Source organism: Doryrhamphus excisus, chromosome 16 (assembly GCF_030265055.1).
Source record: "Doryrhamphus excisus isolate RoL2022-K1 chromosome 16, RoL_Dexc_1.0, whole genome shotgun sequence".
In the NCBI taxonomy this organism is placed as follows: Eukaryota; Metazoa; Chordata; class Actinopteri; order Syngnathiformes; family Syngnathidae; genus Doryrhamphus; species Doryrhamphus excisus.
This window is the reverse complement of record NC_080481.1, coordinates 18256469-18278868: the sequence shown is the minus strand read 5'-3', so window position 1 is coordinate 18278868 and position 22400 is coordinate 18256469. Positions and strand designations below refer to the sequence as shown.

At 38.4% G+C, this 22400-nt stretch overlaps 1 protein-coding gene across 1 annotated transcript in view; it reads left to right on the top strand.

Moving 5' to 3' along the window:
- Positions 1-5313: 5313 nt before the first annotated feature.
- The window catches only part of rapgef3 (Rap guanine nucleotide exchange factor (GEF) 3), a 30275-nt gene continuing 13188 nt past the window's right edge, over positions 5314-22400 (top strand). The window contains exons 1-7 of the mRNA XM_058050652.1: positions 5314-5604; positions 10531-10575; positions 14455-14561; positions 14715-14836; positions 17928-18099; positions 21596-21680; positions 22063-22123. Of these exons, the coding sequence (XP_057906635.1) occupies positions 5521-5604; positions 10531-10575; positions 14455-14561; positions 14715-14836; positions 17928-18099; positions 21596-21680; positions 22063-22123 (676 nt within the window). The 5' untranslated portion in view covers positions 5314-5520. The remainder of the gene's footprint in view (positions 5605-10530; positions 10576-14454; positions 14562-14714; positions 14837-17927; positions 18100-21595; positions 21681-22062; positions 22124-22400) is intronic.

The following is a 22400-nucleotide window of genomic DNA, read 5'->3' as shown; positions in this document are numbered from 1 at the left end:
TGACACAGACTGTCCAGCAGAGGGCAGCATTTGTTTACTAAAAGTCACCGTGACTCTGTCAAGTTGGAAAAAAAAAAAACCTAAAACAATAAAAATACGGTTAGTAGTTCCTCATTTTGAGACTTTTTTCACTTAGTCAAAACACACAAAAATATGAATATTACTATACACAAATAAATACATAAATTAATTATATTGGGAAGTATTATTATGATTTTAATGAATTAAATAGTTGCATCATTTTGAGTTACATGTATTTAATTTTTCATCAGCCACCTGAGAAAATAATACCAGGTAATAGTGCTATAAACAACAATGAAATTAATATATTAAAGTATAATACATACAAATATTTATTTAAAAAAATACAATAAATAAAATGAATTAAAAAAATGAATCTCCAAATTGTTGAATTTTTTTAAATATTATTATTCTGATGAAAAAAAAACATGTTTTCCAGATTTATTGAATTTCCAATCAAATAATTCCAGGGGTTTTAGTGCTGTTAATATTGATTAAATAAAAACACAACTTTTACAAATATAATTACATAATTCTAAAAAAAAAATAAAAACAAAAAATACAATAAATTTATGAATTGAAAAAACTGTCTCTCAAAAATATATTTTTGTCTTTTTATTCCAAGCATAAAAAATGAAAATATTTATTATTATTCTGTTAAAGATATTATATAGAAAAAAGTTGCAGCACAATAATTAGAAATATTATTTTTCCTTTTGTTTGACTTTTATTTAACTTTTTTACAAATAAAAAAATGTACAAAATTGGAACAATACTTTTCAAATAATTTCATATTCCCAAAAAAGTGCCACAGAAAGTGATTTAATATGTACTACTGTGTATACTATATTGTGCTAGTGATTTGAATTTGAATTTAAAATTTGTCCTCGAATGCTGTTTTATTTCTTTATGTCTTTGTGGACTCAAACAAGGACTCATTGAGAGCTGAAATTAGCCCAATCACGAGTGGACGAGTGCTAACATAAATAAAGCAGAACAATAGCGTTTTCTTGTCATGGCAAGTCCAAACGCTTTCATGTTGCCTCGTGATTCTGCAACCTTTTACACGAGGCCGGTGCCTGTTTTTAGCCTTTTCCACAAACGCGGGCCAGGAATGTCGAAACCGACCACAAACGTTGTCAAAACAAGCCCTTGTTCACCCAGCCTGCAAACGACCGGCCGGGCAGCGTCCCACACGGGATGGAGTGGAGACTTTGCTAACGTTCTTATTCCGGTAGTTGGCATTCCTTTGCAATTCCTGTTGGGATTTCCAAACTTTAAAGCTGCTTTTAGTAAGTGCGGGGGTGTCCAAACTTTTTCCACCGAGGGCTACATAGTCAAACATGGAAGGATGCAACTCGGCAGCTTTAAAAATGTGATATTTATGACATATTTTGCTTTTTTTTCAAAATATTTTATTATATAATAATATAATATATATATAATAATATTTTTTTTATTAAATATTTTTTTTTCTTCTGGTCATTGAGATATTACTCCCAAAATATTTTGACTTCACTACTGTAGTATTATGACTTTTCTCCACACCCAATGACAACTTTATTTTGTTTTTTTTGCTACTCATAATACCACGACTTTAATATTAATTTAATATTTCAACTCTATGCTAGTAAAATGTCATCATTACAACTTTATTTATTTATTTCTCTGAATATTTCAACTTTCTTTTTGTAAATTCTGACTTTATTCCTATAATATTTGGACTTTACTAACGTAAGATTTATTTTATTTTGTTTGCTTCTCATAATATTACTTTCTTGTAAATTGTCATCTTTATGCTCCTAATCTCACATTATTTTTCCCTCATAAAATCACCAGTTTATGTGAATAAAATTAACATTTTTTGTTGTCAGAATCCAACTTTTTTGGCTGAATATTTGGACTTTTTTCTTGTAAAATGACACCTATTTTTTGGGGCCATTTTTGCTGTGTTTGTTTTCCAAGTATTTCAACTTTTTTCCTCTTTGATTGTACATAATATCTAATATTGTGACTTTTACCCCAACGTAATTTTTCAAAAATGACAACTTAATTTGATTTGGTAAAAAGTCAAAATCTTTACTGCTAAGGTGACATTATGTTTCCACATAATAGTAATAATAGTAATAATAGTACGAGTTTATTCTAATAAAATAACAACCTTTTTTCTTGTTAGAATACAACTTTTTTCTCTTAATATTTTGACTTTATACTCTTTATACTGGTGTTTTTTTTTTAATTTTCCAACTATTTCAACTTTCTTTCATTTTTCCTCTTTGATTGTACTCATCTAATATTGTGACTTTTACTCCAATATAATTTAAAAAATGACAACTTAATTTGATTTTGAAAAAGGATTTTTAGAGTCCAAATCTTTACTGCTAAGGTGACATTATGTTTGCACATAATAGTAATAATAGTACGAGTTTATTCTAATAAAATAAGAAACTTTTTTCTCTTAATATTTTGACTTTATACTCTTTATAACTGGTGTTTTTTTTTAATTTTCAACTATTTCAACTTTGTGCATTTTTGTTCTCGTAATTATGACTTTATTCCTATAATATTCCCAAAATGACAACTTGAGTTTGTTTCTCTGTATGCTAACATTTTTTTTGTCATATGCCTAAAATGTCAATATTCCGATTAAGCCAATTGAGTGCTAAAGTTGAAGGTTCCATTGCCCATCAGTCAGCACCCACGTTCACGTTCACGTTGGAAAGTACCGACAACAAGGGGCACACTTCAAAGATCCACAGAGACTTGATTGTGCAGTTCTTGTGTAGACCAAACCGGATCAGGTGGTCTACACTTGGACAAGAGCTGGGATTTATGGTCTTGGAGCGTGTCATTGACCACCGCCGGCTTCAACGCTGCCTTCACTGGCGGCCTCTTAACCAGGGAACATAAGACGCCATGCCGGGACTCTTTCCCGTCCTGGCTTGCGTCTGAGCCGTGCCTAAAGATAACCTTTTTATGAATCCATAAAGTCCGACGGTGGCACTTTAACGGCCGGGCAAAGTGCAAACAACGGTGAGAAAAAGCGAAGCCAACTCCTGAGTTGCCGCCACCAAAGCTGTGACAACGTGATAAGAAAGCAGAGCGGGGGGGGGGGGAAAGATGGCGTTCCCTTTCTTTCCTCCGTGGAACAATCGACACTCCTCTTGGCGTTCTCCTTCCTTTTTACTCATCACGACACCGCTTCCTCTCACAGCACCATGGCGTTGGCGTAGGAAGCCAGACACTTTTACCGTGTGGCATCATCACGTGACTCTCCTAGCATGGACACTACACGATTTTGTAACGTCACCACGTTTTTATGTAGCGTTGCAAAGTGTTTCCTTTAATTATTGCCTGTAACCTCGTGGCTTTTGGCTGCTAGCATTACGATCTTTTTCTCGTAATATTTTTTTCTCGTAGCATTTAAACTTTATTTTTGTCGTTTTGCGATTGTTTTTCTCATTTTGCAACGTGTTGGGATTTTAATCGCATAGCATGATGGCGTTGTTGTTGTTCTGACCTAGCAAATTTCATCCCGTAGCATTACCACTTTGTCGTGATTCATGTAGCATTCCGACTTTATTTATTGTAACGCTAATCACAACACATTAATTTATCGTCATTTATGTAACATTCCGACTTTATTTATTGTAACGGTAATTGCAACAAATTAATTTATCGTCATTTATGTAACATTCCGACTTTATTTATTGTAACGCTAATCGCAACAAATTAATTTATCGTCATTTATGTAACCTTTTGACTTTATTTATTGTAACGCTAATCACAAGAAATTAATTTATCGTCATTTATGTAACCTTTTGACTTTATTTATTGTAACGCTAATCACAACAAATTAATTTATCGTCATTTATGTAGCATTTTAACTATTTATTGTAACGCTAATCACAACAAATTAATTTATCGTCATTTATGTAGCATTCCGACTTTATTTATTGTAATGCTAATCACAACAAATTATCGTCATTTATGTAGCATTTTGACTTTATTTATTGTTAGCGTTACAATAAATAAAGTCAAAATGCTACATTGATGACGATAAATTAATTTGTTGTGATTAGCATTACAATAAATAAAGTCAAAATGCTACATAAATGACGATAAATTAATTTGTTGTGATTAGCGTTACAATAAATAACGTTAAAATGCTACATGAATGATGATAAATTCATTTGTTGTGATTAGCGTTATAATAAATAACGTTAAAATGCTACATGAATGACGATAAAATAATTTGTTGTGATTAGCGTTACAATAAATAAAGTCGGAATGCTACATAAATGACGATAAATTAATTTCTTGTGATTAGCGTTACAATAAATAAAGTCAAAATGCTACATAAATGACGATAATTTGTTGTGATTAGCGTTACAATAAATAACGTTAAAATGCTACATGAATGACGATAAATTAATTTGTTGTGATTAGCGTTACAATAAATAAAGTTAAAATGCTACATAAATGACGATAAATTAATTTCTTGTGATTAGCGTTACAATAAATAAAGTCGGAATGCTACATAAATGACGTAACTTGTTGTGATTAGCGTTACAATAAATAAAGTTAAAATGCTACATGAATGACGATAATTTGTTGTGATTAGCGTTACAATAAATAAAGTCAAAATGCTACGTGAATGACGATAAATTAATTTGTTGTGATTAGCGTTACAATAAATAACGTTAATATGCTACGTGAATGACGATAAATTAATTTGTTGTGATTAGCGTTACAATAAATAAAGTTAAAATGCTACGTAAATGACGATAAATTAATTTGTTGTGACGCTAATTTATTTAATCTTTATCTTTGCAGTTTCTTGTAGTAGTACCACGTTTCTGATGTTTTCCCTGGTGTTACTGCTATTTCTGCAATGTTGCACCGTCAGATTTCCGACATGACATAAAGTTATGGAATATTAGCACATATTTCTCGTGATGTTATGACATCATTCTCCAACTTTATGATTTGATCATCTTTTATATTTGTTGCTATCTTTAAGATGAAATATGTTTCAAGTCCAACAGAGGTGAGGGTTAAAAAGTACTGAAATAATACAGTACAGTAGTGCAGTACTTTCTAAGACAGGAGGGGGGGGGGGGTGGTATCGGTCCCATGCCAAGTTAATGCTGTTTCTAGATTCGAACAACAAAGCACGCAGATTGGTGAAAACAAACAAGAACTGCCCCACACGTTCGCACGGTATCGACGCTGGTATCGGCGTTTGTATCGACCCGTCCACTCTAACACGCACACCCACGCTCTGTGCGCACAACCACAACCACAACCAAGCCACGCAGCGAGAGTAGAGGCGACCCGGAGACGAGGAGCACCGGGTTCGGCATGCGAGACCCGGGTCCACGCGAGGTCCCCGAGCGGTACCATGGTCCTGCCGCGCGTGGATGATGTCCACGTGACCGGGGGACTCGTGTCTCACTTGTGCGTGTCGACTTTGGTGGACGAACAAGGAAGGAAAAGATGCATCTGTTCCGGACTTACAATTACCAAGTGTTCCCGGACCGAAGCTCCGTGGACCCGCAGACCGTACGTGGGGTCAGCTGGGTAAGACGCACACGCACACGCACACGCACACGCACACGCATCTTCTATTTGCGTATGAAGTTTATGGCAACCTGAGCAGCTTCTATTTGGAGACTTTATGCTCTTGGATTGGTTTGGGTTTTTGGACAGGCGGGTGTCCAAAGTGTGGCCCGGGGGCCTTTTGCGTAACCTCACAATATTATGATGAAAAATGTCATTTTAGTAGCATAGATATGAAATATATATTTTTTTAAGTCATCATATTATGAGAAGTTGTACATTTTGTTAAATTCAGCTGCGGATAAAGTCATGATATTATGGGAATCTTCGGAAAAACAGTCAGACTGCACTTCCGGAATAATAAATAAAAAAAAGATTGTGTACATATGTATATTTATATTGTTTATTTTGTATATTTTGTATTTTATTTTTTAATAGATGTCTGCACCTAATTCAACAAAACTAATTCCTTCCTAGTATGTGTTTGATCATAACTGGCAATAAAACCATTTCTGATTCTGATTCTGATCAAGTATAAAAATAATAAAAATATATATATAATTGAAAAAAATATTAAAATAATACGCCGATCCTACGCCGATCCTACGCCAATCATACGCCAATCATACGCCAATCGTACGCCGATCGTACGCCGATCGTACGCCGATCATACGCCGATCATACGCCGATCATACGCCCATCATACGCCCATCATACGCCAATCATACGCCAATCATACGCCAACCATACGCCAACCATACGCCAACCATACGCCAATCAAACGCCAATCATACACCAATCATACGCCAATCATACGCCAATCATACGCCAATCATACGCCAATGAAATGCCAATCATACGCCAATCATACGCCAATCATACGCCAATCAAACGCCAATCATACGCCAATCAAACGCCAATCATACGCCAATCAAACGCCAATCATACGCCAATCATACGCCAATCATACGCCAATCAAACGCCAATCATACGCCAATCATACGCCAATCATACGCCAATCATACGCCAATCATACGCCAATCATACGCCAATCATACGCCAATCATACGCCAATCATACGCCATTTTGCCATTCCATTTCCATCAGGTTATGATTCGTATTGCTAATCCGATTAGCATTGATACGCGTGTAAGCGACTCCTTATGAGCTCATAAGAAAACATACGTGTGGATTTACGGGACGGGATTATGAGATTCCATGATTTGTGTCACCATGCATGAGGAATTGCAGGCCGGAGCAAGCCAAGGTTTTCCATGGACTGTAAGGCATTCCTTCCTGCAGACCGGGATCAGCGGGGCGGGGCGGATATCAGGAAGGGGAAGAAGGCGTGCTGTTATTAATAGCGTATTGTTTATTGTTTATTGTTGGCCATGGCCGCCACACCAGGAAGATGGTGGATGAGCAGGAGACCCCAGGAGAAGACGGCGTGGCCATCTTGGGACGTTGCTCTTCTTCTACAAGAGCCGTGTCTCCAAGAGCCGCTGAAGGCACGGACGTGGTGGTTATTCACGTCGTCTTACGTAATCAAGAGGACGTCCCTCTCCATGGGGGGGTGGGGGGGGGGGGGGTGATGGGGGGGTGAAAGTCCAACCTGGTGCACTGAAAGCCACTAAGTGAGACTTTTGAGGAAATAAAAGGCGAGGGTGATAAAATGTAGGCTGTAAAGGTTGTAAAGATGCTAAGTGATCACGTGGTTCATCATTTTAACTTCATTAACTTCATTAACTTCATTAACTTCATTAACTTCATTAACTTCATTAACTTCATGAACACACAAGCACCAGATCCACACCACACACACCATCACCTGCTGCACCGCATGCCACCATCACATGATTCTCTCTGACGTTATGGCGGCTTTCATGACCTTTGTCATCAAAAGAGACATTTGATCTTCTCTTCTGGTCAAGGAGAACCTGGACCTGCACAACTTTATGAAATGGATGGATGAATGGATGGATGGATGGATGAGTGGATGGATGGATGGATGGATGATGATGGATGGATGGATGGATGAGTGGATGGATGGATGGATGGATGATGGATGGATGGATGGATGAGTGGATGGATGGATGGATGGATGAGTGGATGGATGGATGATGGATGGATGGATGGATGGATGATGGATGGATGGATAAATGGGTGGATGATGGATGAATGGGTGGGTGGATGGATGGATGATGGATGGATGAGTGGATGATGGATGGATGGATGAATGGGTGGATGATGGATGGATGGATGGATGAATGAATGGGTGGATGATGGATGAATGGGTGGGTGGATGGATGGATGATGGATGGATGATGGATGGATGAGTGGATGGATGGTTGGGTGGATGGATGGATGAATGGGTGGGTGGATGGATGGATGAGTGGATGGATGGATGGATGGATGATAGATGGATGGATGGATGAATGGATGGGTGGATGGATGGATGGATGGTGGATGAATGGATGGGTGGATGGATGGATGGATGGATGGATGGATGGATGAATGGATGGGTGGATGGATGATGGATGGATGGATGGATGAATGGGTGGATGGTGGATGAATGGATGGGTGGATGGATGGATGGATGGATGAATGGTTGGGTGGATGGATGTTTGGGTGGATGGATAAATGGGTGGGTGGATGGATGATGGATGGATGAATGAATGGGTGGGTGGGTGGGTGGATGGATGGATGTTTGGGTGGATGGATGGATGTTTGGGTGGATGGATAAATGGGTGGGTGGATGGCTGGATGATCGATGGATGGATGAATGGGTGGATGGATGGTTGGGTGGATGAATGGGTGGATGGATGAATGGTTGGGTGGACAGATGGATGATGGATGTACGTATGGATAAATGGGTGGGTGGATGGCTGGATGGATGAATGAGTGGGTGGATGGGTGGATAGATGGGTGGATGGATGGATGCTTGCATGGATGGTTGGGTGGGTGGATGAATGGGTGGGTGGGTGGATGGATGGGGGATAGATGGATGGGTGGATGGATGGATGGACAGGTGGGTGGGTGTATGGGTGGATGGATGGATGCATGGATGGTTGAATGGATGATTGATGGATGGATAACTATCTTATACATATGGATAACTTGTACTTATGAATAACTACTTGATCCATAATTGTTGTAAGAGGAAGACTTTATGTGATTATTTTATTCTTAATATTTCCACTTTATTATTCTTGCTGAGTTTGATTGTTGTTGTTTTGCTGCTAAATGATCTTTTTACAACGTGCCTGCCAGTGGGGGCCGCATGTTGGACACCCCTGTTGGTTGATCTAAGAAGCGTTGTGGTCCAAGATGGCGTCTTCTTTGGTGATCTCCCAGATCAGCAGCAGGTCAAACCAGTTGGTATAGTCGGGTCCTTCCTCCCTGGGACTGGGTGTCCATGGGGGCAAACTGGTTTGTTGGCATTTTCAATGCAGACCAAGGTCATGCATCATTTGAGGAAGAATACAATGGCCTACACTGTACGTACTGTACGTGTATGTGGGTTATCTCCAACATGGGCATGGGGGCCATTGTATGAACGCCTTGCATGGCACCCACATGCTGTATGCTTGTGTTTCTTCTAAGTGAAGGTGTTTGTTATCCAGGTTTTCACCAACTTTCATCAGACGCGCAAGTAATGAGCAAAGCCATTTCCCAAGTTTGTCCACATTTCCTGTCAAGGGACTTGGAAGGGGGGGGGGGGGGGGGTATCAGTGTCCTGTAATGTATAGTATGCGTGTGTTTTTTATGGCGTCTTTAAGCGAAAGTGTTCTTTATCCAGCTTTTCACCACCTCCTGGTCGGACTTGCAGCTAAGGAGCTCAGCCATTTCCTGAGTGCAAACAATGAGAAGCATAAGCAGGACGTCCACACGGTCATGTGACCATAGCACATCGCCTGGGGGGGGGAGACAAAACATACGTGTGTATTTGGGACAAAATCTTATTCTCTTTTATTTCACCTGAAAAACTGTTCCTGTTACAGCAGCTCGTATGAAAATCTATGCAAAGCTTTTTTCATATGCAATGAATTATGATTTGATTTGAACTAGTGCAAAAATATGTCCCAACTAACATTAAATTAAATTAAATTAAATTAAATTAAATTAAATTAAATTAAATTAAATTAAATTGTAACCCTTTAATTTAATTTGATTTTTTATAAAGAAAAATTATAAATTATTTTATACATTATTTTGATTTTTATAAATTAAATTAAACCCTAACCCTTTAATTTAATTTAATTTTTTATGAAGAAAAATTATAAATTATTTGATAAATTTTTTTATAAATTTAATACATTTATTTTATAAATTAAACCCTTACCCTAATTAAATTAAATTAAATTAAATTAAATTAAATTAAATTAAATTAAATTAAATTAAATTAAATTAAATTAAATTAAATTAAATTAAATTAAATTAAATTAAATTAAATTAAATTAAATACTGGCAATACTGGTGTCCTTGTGTTGCTTTTGTATAAAAATTATATTAAATTTAATTAAATTTTCTCCTTAAATTGAATGTAATTTTCTCCTTAAATTGAATGTAATTTTCTCCTTAAATTGAATGTAATTTTCTCCTTAAATTGAATTGAATTTTCTCCTTAAATTGAATTGAATTTTCTCCTTACATTTAATTGAATTTTCTCCTTACATTTAATTGAATTTTCTCCTTAAATGTAATTGAATTTTCTCCTTTAATTTAATTGAATTTTCTCCTTTAATTTAATTGAATTTTCTCCTTTAATTTAATTTAATTACATTTTTATACAAAAGCAACAAAAGGACACCAGGAATGAATTGCCAGTATTTTGTGCCTTATTTATTATTATTATTATTATTATTATTATTATTATTATTTTACACAGCAGCACGTGATGCAAACACATGCCATGAGTGACATCTCCGTGTCTCCTCCCCCTCACAGACGCCCCTCCCAGAGGCCTTGAACTCCAAGGACACCATGAAGCAGGTGAGTGCATGGCATGAAGCGCCACTTGAGGGCGGGCCTCCGTTGGCGCTCCTTTTTGCAGCGCTTGCGTCGTCTAAAAGTGCTGAACGTGTGCTTTCCTTGTGTCTTCATCGCCTGCGCCGTCAGCCGTGCGAGTCTTAAAAATCACATTCCTGGAAAGCCAGGCGGGCACGAGGAGTCTAAGGGGCACTTCAGACCTCCCCCCCTCCCCCATCCAATATACTAACCCTACGTTTAGCAGTGGTTAACTTCTTTTAACGCTTGTAAGGCTGTTAATTAAGACGAGCGCATGGAGCGTGGTCACGGTCAGATCTTCAGCCGCGGCCGTGCTCCAGTCACATGGTCTCTGTTGATGGTGTCACATATCCTTGATTGACACTTCAAGTGTCCAACTTGTGCAAGACGATGGACTCCGTACTGCGTTACACAACACACCTCATGATGACAATCCCACATTTCATGCATTCCGTCACGTTAACTGGAGTCATTAGCGTGGACCCACTGAGCCGCCAACGCCGTGTCATGTGACCACGCCTTTGTGAGTCCCACCTGCAAAGATCACATGATGATCTTGTAAACAGCAAGGAAGGCCAAAAACAACCAAAGAAGTTGCGGAAAGGAAGTGGAGCCGAGTGAGGCGTCCTGGCCGAGATGCGGTCCCAGGTCACGTGGGACCCAGGGAGACCCAAAACTCAGCCTGGGAACGCCCCGGGATTAGCCGATGTTCGGCTTTAGAAATGACGTTTATCCATGTGTTTCTTCCAAATGATCTCCATTTTCATGAATGAGGTCGGAAGTTGGTCCCAGCGCTGTGGGAAAGGCGTTTCCCGCCGTCATCATTCAGGGTGCGACTGCCAGCCCGGCGCCAGACATAAAAAATGACTTTGGGTAATGGAAAGTTTGCGTCCCCTTTGGCAGAAATAAGCTGAGAACGTCCCAGCGGGGGTCAGAAGGAGAAAGTGGGCCCCTGGGAAACCCTGTGATGGACATCCATGCAGTCACCTCGGGTGCATTTATTTGGGAACGGCAGGTCTGGGAACAGCCTTAATTTGTAGTGCGTCCTTTATAACGAGGCGTCGTGTTTGGGTGGACTCTGTTTGAGTCCAAGGTTGTTCGGTTCTGACTCCTCCGTCTCCACCGTCATCATAACGATAATAATTCTCATCACTACGAACTGTTTTTATACAAATATGTCACTTTGGGGGGCGGCACGGTGGTCTAGGGGTTAGCGCGCAGACCTCACAGCTAGGAGACCAGGGTTCAATTCCACCCTCGGGCATCTCTGTGTGGGGTTTGCATGCGTGGGTTTTCTCCGGTTTCCTCCCACATTCCAAAAACATGCTAGGTTAATTAGCCACTCCAAATTGTCCATAGGTATGAATGTGAGTGTGAATGGTTGTTTGTCTATATGTGCCCTGTGATTGGCTGGCGACCAGTCTAGGGTGTACCCCGCCTTACGCCCGGGGGCAGCTGGGATAGGCTCCAGCGCCCCCCGCGACCCTCGTGAGGAAAAGCGGTAGAAAATGAATGAATGAATGAATGTCACTTTGGACCGTTGTGGAACCTTAACGTTCCAAGATTACGACAACGGAACTGCTTAGCATTCCGAGTTCTAATCTCAATTCGGGCACGTCGGGTTGGGTTCCTCACATCCAACTTAATTGGACACGTTACAAAAAAAAACGTATTCATCAACTTGATGAAAGACCCTGACTTATTTCATGTGTTTTAACCAAAACACAGAAGTCGGGTTTCTCAAGACTTGGATTGTCTGCAGTCTTTCCAAAAACAGCCAAACCGGTTTGGGATGGATACTAAATCCCGAATGTCAGGTTCATTGAGTACTAAATTTTCTGGAGTCTTTAGGAAAACATGGACGTCAGGGCGCTCATAGACCCTAACTTGTTTTTTTTTTTAGCCTTTGGTCCAACACGTACACGAGGTCTGTTCAAGACTACAGTACATTTTTGGTAGTCTTTGGACAACATGGACGCCGTGTATGCTCAAAGAGCCTAGCGTATTTTTTGGCGTTAAATCAAACACGTGCATCAGGTTCATCAAAGACTAAATTGTCCCAAGTCAACAAACACCGACGTCAGGTTGAAGAAACATCCTAACTTGGTTTTGATGTTCACGTAAGGTTGATGAAACAACTAACATTAAATTAAATTTAATTAAATCATAACCCGTTATTTTTTATAAAGAAAAATTATAAATTATTGTATACATTATTTTGATTTTTATAAATTAAATTAAACCCTAACCCTTTAATTTAATTTAATTTTTTATAAAGAAAAATTATAAATTATTTGATAAATTATTTGATAAATTATTTGATAAATTATTTTTTTTATAAATTTAATAAATTAATTTTATAAATTAAACCCTTGCCCAAATTAAATTAAATTAAATTAAATCGTAACCCTTTATTTTTATAAAGAAAAATTATAAATTATTTTATACATTATTTTGATTTTTATAAATTAAATTAAACCCTAACCCTTTAATTTAATTTAATTTTTATAAAGAAAAATTATAAATTATTTGATAAATTATTTGATAAATTATTTTTTTATAAATTTAATAAATTTATTTTATAAATTAAACCCTTGCCCAAATTAAATTAAATTAAATTAAATTAAATTAAATTAAATTAAATTAAATTAAATTAAATTAAATTAAATTAAATTAAATTAAATTAAATTAAATTAAATTAAATTAAATTAAATTAAATTAAATTAAATTAAATTAAATTAAATTAAATTAAATTAAATATTTTTTGGCGTTAAATCAAACACGTGCATCAGGTCCATCAAAGACTAAATTGTCCCAAGTCAACAAACACCGACGTCAGGTTGAAGAAACATCCTAACTTGGTTTTGATGTTCACGTAAGGTTGATGAAAGACCCAACGGTCTGACTCAGGGCGTCAAAGCCAACACTTTACTAACACTAAATTCATCAAACAGGAGCTTATCACTCAAAAGGTGTAAATACAAATATACAAACACGTTATAATGAATATATACACGTTCATGTATTAATACTATATATGTAATATTTGAGAAATGCATTCATTGGGGCGCTGCAATGACATCAGCCTCCCTCTGGGCTTTGGGCTCAGAGTCCTCTGGCTCCCCCTGGTGAGTAAAGACCTCCTGCAGTTTTTAATGGGTTGTCGTTTTTTCATGGCCCTTGATTGGCTCCCGGCAAATAAAGAGCTGACTGGTCCTTGAACGCACCACAATGCATCTTTTTATGACGTGGACATTTTTTCTGTACATTTAGTGGGTGCGCCTTAAGCACCGGAATTTACGGTCCCTACCGAATATTTACTAAACCACGTAGGACCATACTTGGTCTTCAAAGTTCCCAAAAGCCTGAACCCACTGGGTCCAGCCAAGACTCTGTAAATACTGTAAATATATAAGCGATCCACCAACATCTGAATGGCTTGTGGAACCACGAGAGCCAGGGCAGCGGGGGTGTGGGAGGGGGGGCTGGGCGGCCAAATGAGCGTTCCCTTTTAGTTGGTAAAGCGTGAAATGGGCCGACACGGTCTCGTTATGAAAGACCTGTTTCTGCTTGGGTGCCTACCAGGTTTTCACCCATCCCAGACCTTTTCCAGGCCCTGGACCTGCTCGGGTTGCGTGCGTGTGAGGGGGAGTGAGGAGGAAGTAAGTGGCCAGTGAATGGGGGGGAGCTGACCCGGGGCGGTCCAGAGGCCCGTATGCCAGGTTGTGAGGAGGTCAACCATTTTGTTACCTTGGAGATACTCTTGTCAAACAAGAGGTCTCACTCCCTCACGAGATCCTACATCTCCTCTTTACGCAACACCCCTAAATGTCACGCTTACACGTGTTTGCCGTTTGTGTCAAGTTCCTGTCAGATCGCGTGGTGAAGGCGGCGAGGTCGGTCTACAGAGTCATGGTGGACAGGAACCCAGGACTGATCCGAGATAGGAAGCATCACCTCAAGACCCACAGGTGACGTGAAGGTTTCTTTAAACGTCTGACACGTTGGGATGTTTTGCAGCAAATGTAAACATTCCCGGTCCATTCCCATTCCATGTTCCATAAAACTGGACACATGGCTAAACGGAGGCTATGCTAGCAGGAATGTGGATTTGCTCTCTGCAGACAATGCTGCTCCGGCAAGGACCTGGTGGACTGGCTCATGAGGCAAAACGATGGCCTGCAATCCAGAAGCCAGACGGTGGGGATGTGGCAGGTCCTGGTGGACCAAGGCATTCTGGTTCATGGTAGGACACCAAGACTTCTTTTTAACTCTTTCAATGCCGAAGACGTAGTTCTAGACGTAGCCACAAGGTGGCGGAAGTGGGAGGTAAAAACACACAGGAAGGAGGAAGTGACAGAGCGTGGAGGAGCGTAGCGTGCAGAAGCTCACGTGCACACCCACACACGTGCACACACGCGTGTTTAGTTCCAAATGTGAAAATATTATAAATATTTTAAGGTATTATTTTAAATAACTAGTTTTTATCGATGTAACGCAAACCACGTTTGTGTTGTTTATGTTGTTCTTTAGATGCTTCAGCTGCCACAAAGGCTAAACATATTAGTGTCAGGCTGCACGGTGGCCGAGTGGTTGGCGCGCAGGCCTCAAGACCCGAGTTCAATTCCACTCTCGGCCATCTCTGTGTGGAGTTTGCACGTTCTCATGTTTTCTCCGGGTACTCCAGTTTCCTCCCACATTCCAAAAACATGCTAGGTTAATTAGCCACTCCAAATTGTCCATAGGTATGAATGTGAGTGTGAATGGTTGTTTGTCTATATGTGCCCTGGGATTGGCTGGCCACCAGTCCAGCTGGGATAGGCTCCAGCACCCCCGCAATTATTGTGAGGATAAGCGGTAGAAAATGAATGAATGAAATGTATCGTTATCTATGTAAAAAGATGCTGTTCTCCCTTTTTTAGTTGGGAACTGATATTTTCCCGAAACGTACCACGATCTACTGCTGATTGCTTAAGAACGGAAAAAGGTAGATAGAAACTTTTTTGTTCTGATGAAAGAGGAGATTCTAAATTTAAAAAATAAATAAATAAATAAATAAATAAATAAATAAATAAATAAATAAATAAATAATAAAAATAAATAATAAAAATAAATAAAAAATAAATAAAAATAACAAATAACAAATAACAAAAAAATAAAAATAACAAAAAAATAAAAATAAAAATAAAAATAAAAATAAAAATAAAAATAAAAATAAAAATAAAAATAAAAATAAAAATAAAAATAAAAATAAAAATAAAAATAAAAATAAAAATAAAAATAAAAAATACTTCAATTATGTTGGGAAAGCAGGAAGTGAACAAATTTTCAAAATCTTTCTTTTGGTAGGTTGCATGTTTATACAGCCAAGAAGACAATATAGTGTGTACTTTAAAAAGATGATGCCTCCAGGAAGGATCCTTCAAAGATCTATGTAAATCTATGTAAAAAGATGCTGTTCTCCCTTTTTTAGTCGGGAACTGATATTTTCTCGAAACGTACTAAATCTACTGCTGATTGCTTAAGAACGGAAAAAAGTAGATAGAAACTTTTTTGTTCTGATGAAAGAGGAGATTCTAAATTTAAAAAAAAAATAAAAATAAATAATAAAAATAAATAAAAAATAAATAAAAAATAAATAAAAATAACAAAAAAATAAAAATAAAAATAAAAATAAATAAAAAATACTTCAATTATGTTGGGAAAGCAGGAAGTGAACAAATTTTCTAAATCTTTCTTTTGGTAGGTTACATGTTTATACAGCCAAGAAGACAATATAGTGTGTACTTTAAAAAGATGATGCCTCCAGGAAGGATCCTTCAAAGATCAGCCAAAATCATTTCAAAATCATTGAAAGTAGACGAGTGAAGCGGAATTTTCCTTTTTTCTTGGCATCGATTTGAATAAATGGCGCTAATGATGTGTCAGACAGCACTCAGACACTCTTAAGATGCGCTGATGATTGACAAAATCATCCAGCCAAGCGTCAACTAAACATAGTAGAAGACGCATCGTCTCCCTGCAAGCCCAACGTCCAATCAGGCTCTCATCCAGCAAAGGGGGCTCTTGGACTAGATTTGCTCATATTTACATTCACTCCAGACATTGTGCAAGCGTCTAAAGGCACTTTAACACATCTTGCATTCAAAAGCTCTTTTAAAGCAAACATAAGGAACAACTGTCCTCCATGTTAGTCTGTAGTGCTTTTTTTAGAGCTGCACTCGAATGCAACATTACGGGTGTCTTGGCTGGTCCACTAATGTTATAGTAGAGGATTTGGGGCAAAAATGGTAGGCATAAACAATAGTGATCCTGGCTGGTCCACCACTATTATAGTTTTGGGAGGTTGCCACGGCAATAGCAATTGTACTATTCTCCTTATGACTAGTTAAAGCTCAATGTGAGTTTGACTTGTTTATTATAAGGTCAACTATTCCATAGCTCTTCTTTAAAAGCTGCCAAATAACGTGTCAAATCAGTATTGTCAATCAAAATGTCATGAATAATCACTCATGTTATTTAACTTGCTGAAAGCTTCATTTAAAGTAGCAGTCAGAAACAATAGCCGCCTGTGTGATGATGTCACTGTGACCTGAAATTTAAATTTTAAAAAAAGGTTTTTCAAAAAGCACAACACACAATTCTGAACAGTACCAGAACCAGAAGTTGCGAAATATGGTCCTGGCTGGTCCACTACTTTTTTTTTTTTTTTTTTTTTTTAGAAGGCTCAATGAGGTTTTTGGGGGTCACCAGTGCAACATCTAAGGCTCCTTATTAAACTACAGCCAAGTCAGTAACTTATTGAGGCTTTTATTTTGAAGTCAAGCATTAGATTAGCCTTTATTCATATGGTTTCTTTAAAAAGGACGATTCTGTCACACGCGTATTAGAATGTGGTACGAGTTTGGGTTTGGCTCTGGGATGCAGAGAGAGCCACCGGCATGTGCAAAAGCAAGGCAGCACAAACAGGAAATGCATGCAGAGACAGGAACTTACAACAATAAAACACAACAGTCATGCGGAACCTGATGTCACTTTTGTTATTGTACGATGTTTTAAAGTCACCATCTATTCAATTGGCATATCTGCGTTGCTAACAGCTGAGAGGTGCAAAAAAGTGTCCTGGCTGGTCCACGTTTATGGCTTGGATTTGTCAGGGTTGCCATGAGTGTGTTATTGTTTTGATAATCTAATGCGTGTTCATTCATATCAGACACTTTTATTGCAAATGTAAATCCACCCAAGTGTTACATACAGTGTCTTTAAATGTATCCAGGTTGTCTTTCCCTCCATCCAGGTATTTGAACACGGTATTATTCCCGTTTGTCTGTCCCAAGTGAAACACGAGTTGAACTTCCACGACAAGGACACGCAGTTCTACCGCTTCCTGGACTCGGAGTTCGGCCTGCACCACCTGACCAAGGACTCTGAGGACGAGCTGCAGGAGAGCCTGTCCCTGCTGTCCCAGCTGGGCCCCGACGCCCTGCTCACCATGATCCTCCGCAAATGGTCAGTGCCGACAACATTCCAACGCATGCCGCCGTCGATGGCGACACGTGTCAGAGATCGCGGCACACGGGACCGCCGAAGGAGGGGTCGGGTTTTAAGTCCGCTTCCCAGGGAGGTCCGTGTTGGTTTTTCCTCTAAAGCCACAGAGGCTCCATCACGTTGTTGTGATTTTGGCCCAAAGTCTTTATCGTGTTCCTCTTGGGGAACTCAACACTTTCACTCTGGCAGGAAGTGAAAGGAAATGTTATTCAGGGTCAGCGACGCCATTGGCTCCTGTCTCTATCGATGATGGCATGTATACACATCACAGAAATATCATTTCATATACACATATATATACATATATATATGAATCATGGACGCAGGGAAACCTTTTCCTCTTTGAAGGCATCCATTTTATTGCATTCTGTTGTCATTTTTCATCTTCAGCAAAGTATTAACAAATACTGTACATATACTATGTATCCATATACAATACTTGGACCTTTATGTAAACATACACAATCTACATACACATAATGTAAGTCCATTCACACACACATTATGTCAGCTTCTGTAGGTCAATTTACATATTCACATACACACAATGTAAGCATCTGTAAGTCAATTCGCATACACATAATGTAAGTCAATTCACATACATACAATGTAAGCATCTGTAAGTCCATTTGCATACACATAATGTAAGTCCATTCACATACACACAATGTAAGCATCTGTAAGTCCATTCGCATACACATAATGTAAGTCAATTCACATACACATAATGTAAGTCAATTCACATACATACAATGTAAGCATCTGTAAGTCTATTCACACACACATAACGTAAGTCTATTCACACACACATAATGTAAGTCTATTCACATACACATAATGTAAGTCAATTCACATACATACAATGTAAGCATCTGTAAGTCCATTTGCATACACATAATGTAAGTCCATTCACATACACATAATGTCAGCATCTGTAATTCTATTCACATACACATAATGTAGGTCCAGTCACATACACACCATGTCAGCATCTGTAATTCGATTCACATACACATAATGTAGGTCCAGTCACATACACATAATGTAAGTCCATTCACATACACACAATGTAAGTCCATTCACATACACACAATGTAAGCATCTGTAATTCGATTCACATACACATAATGTAGGTCCAGTCACATACACACAATGTCAGCATCTGTAATTCGATTCACATACACATAATGTAAGTCCATTCATATACACATAATGTAAGTCTGTAATGTATGATTCTGTAATGTATGATTCACATACATACAATGTAAGCATCTGTAAGCCTATTCGCATACACACAATGTAAGCCTATTCACATACACACAATGTAAGCATCTGTAATTCCGTTCACATACACATAATGTAAGTCCATTCACATACACATAATGTAAGCATCTGTAAGTCTATTCACATACACATAATGTAAGTCCATTCACATACACATAATGTAAGTCCATTCACATACACACAATGTCAGCATCTGTAATTCTATTCAGATACACATAATGTAGGTCCAGTCACATACACACCATGTCAGCATCTGTAATTCGATTCACATACACATAATGTAGGTCCAGTCACATACACACAATGTCAGCATCTGTAATTCGATTCACATACACATAATGTAGGTCCAGTCACATACACACAATGTCAGCATCTGTAATTCCATTCACATACACATAATGTAAGTCCATTCATATACACATAATGTAAGTCTGTAATGTATGATTCTGTAATGTATGATTCACATACATTCAATGTAAGCATCTGTAAGTCTATTCGCATACACATACTGTAAGTCTATTCACATACACACAATGTAAGCCTATTCACATACACACAATGTAAGCATCTGTAATTCCGTTCACATACACATAATGTAAGTCCATTCACATACACATAATGTAAGCATCTGTAAGTCTATTCACATACACATAATGTAAGTCCATTCACATACACATAATGTAAGTCCATTCACATACACACAATGTCAGCATCTGTAATTCTATTCACATACACATAATGTAGGTCCAGTCACATACACACCATGTCAGCATCTGTAATTCGATTCACATACACATAATGTAGGTCCAGTCACATACACACAATGTCAGCATCTGTAATTCGATTCACATACACATAATGTAGGTCCAGTCACATACACACAATGTCAGCATCTGTAATTCCATTCACATACACATAATGTAAGTCCATTCATATACACATAATGTAAGTCTGTAATGTATGATTCTGTAATGTATGATTCACATACATTCAATGTAAGCATCTGTAAGTCTATTCGCATACACATACTGTAAGTCTATTCACATACACACAATGTAAGCCTATTCACATACACACAATGTAAGCATCTGTAATTCCGTTCACATACACATAATGTAAGTCCATACACATAATGTAAGCATCTGTAAGTCTATTCACATACACATAATGTAAGTCTATTCACATACACATAATGTAAGTCCATTCACATACACACACTGCCAACATCTGTAATTCTATTCACATACACACAATGTCAGCATCTGTAATTCCATTCACATACACATAATGTAAGTCCATTCATATACACATAATGTAAGTCTGTAATGTATGATTCTGTAATGTATGATTCACATACATACAATGTAAGCATCTGTAAGTCTATTCACATACACACAATGTAAGTCTAGTCACATAATGTAAGCATCTGTAAGTCCATTCACATACACATAATGTAAGTCTATTCACATACACACAATGTAAGCATCTGTAATTCCATTCACATACACATAATGTAAGTCTATTCACATACACACAATGTAAGCATCCGTAATTCCATTCACATACACATAATGTAAGTCCATTCACATAATGTAAGCATCTGTAAGTCCATTCACATAATATAAGCATCTGTAAGTCTATTCACATACACATAATGTAAGTCTATTCACATACACATAATGTAAGCGTCTGTAATTCCATTCACATACACATAATGTAAGTCCATTCACATAATGTAAGCATCTGTAAGTCTATTCACATACACATAATGTAAGCGTCTGTAATTCCATTCACATACACATAATGTAAGTCCATTCACATAATGTAAGCATCTGTAAGTCTATTCACATACACATAATGTAAGTCTATTCACATACACACAATGTAAGCATCTGTAATTCCATTCGCATACACATAATGTAAGTCCATACACATAATGTAAGTCCATACACATAATGTAAGTCCATACACATACACATAAAGTCTATTCACATACACACAATGTAAGCATCGGTAAGTCCATTCATAATCAACTGTCCACGTTTGTCTATTCACATAACACGCAGACACGTCCACTCATATTCTCTCATCCTGTGAAACAATGTTTGTCCATTCACATACACGTACAATGACGTACTTTGTCCCGTGTGTACTATGACTATGTTGTGTCTAGTCCCAGTCAGAGGAGTGCGGAGGACCTGGAGGTCATCTACGAGGAACTCCTCCACATCAAGGCCGCCGCCCATCTCTCCACGTCGGTCAGTTATTGTTGACCTCTGACCCCGATAATCCTCTTAGCTGACATTCCAAAGAAGCACAGACGTAGTACTGATGTACTTTAAAGAGTAACGTGTTGTTGTGGTACTTCTAATAAGGAGACCATTCATCCCTTCCTCCATGTTGATGTTTGGATGTTGTTGGGAAGCAAAGCCGCTAGTCATGTTTGTTGATCTTAAAACGCTTGGACACGCTAGCAGGGGCGCGCTAGCAGGGGCGCGCTAGCAGGGGCGCGCTAGCAGGGGCGCGCTAGCAGGGGCGCGCTAGCAGGGGCACGCTAGCAGGGGCACGCTAGCAGGGGCACGCTAGCAGGGGCACCAACACCGTCACGGTGGATAAACGGACTTTTGGTGTCCCCTGCAGGTGCGAAAGGAGCTGGCTGCCGTGCTGCTGTTTGAATCCCACGCCAAGGCAGGAACCGTCCGTAAGTGCACGAACACCACACACTTCCACTTGGGAAAACTGGCTGACTCCCTTTTGATAGAGCGGGAATACAATCGGGAACGTTTCGGACTTTTCATGTCTCCTTGATTCAGAAGTCAACCATGTGTCTCCAGGCCTCGAGGCACCCTGGGGTTCCAGCATAGAGTAGTCCTTCATCCTAATGGACCCACTTTGTAGACCAAGTCCACACTAGCATGTCTTGCTAACAACAGTGATCACATGACACTTCTGGTCCTGATGGAATTGGACCTTTTTGC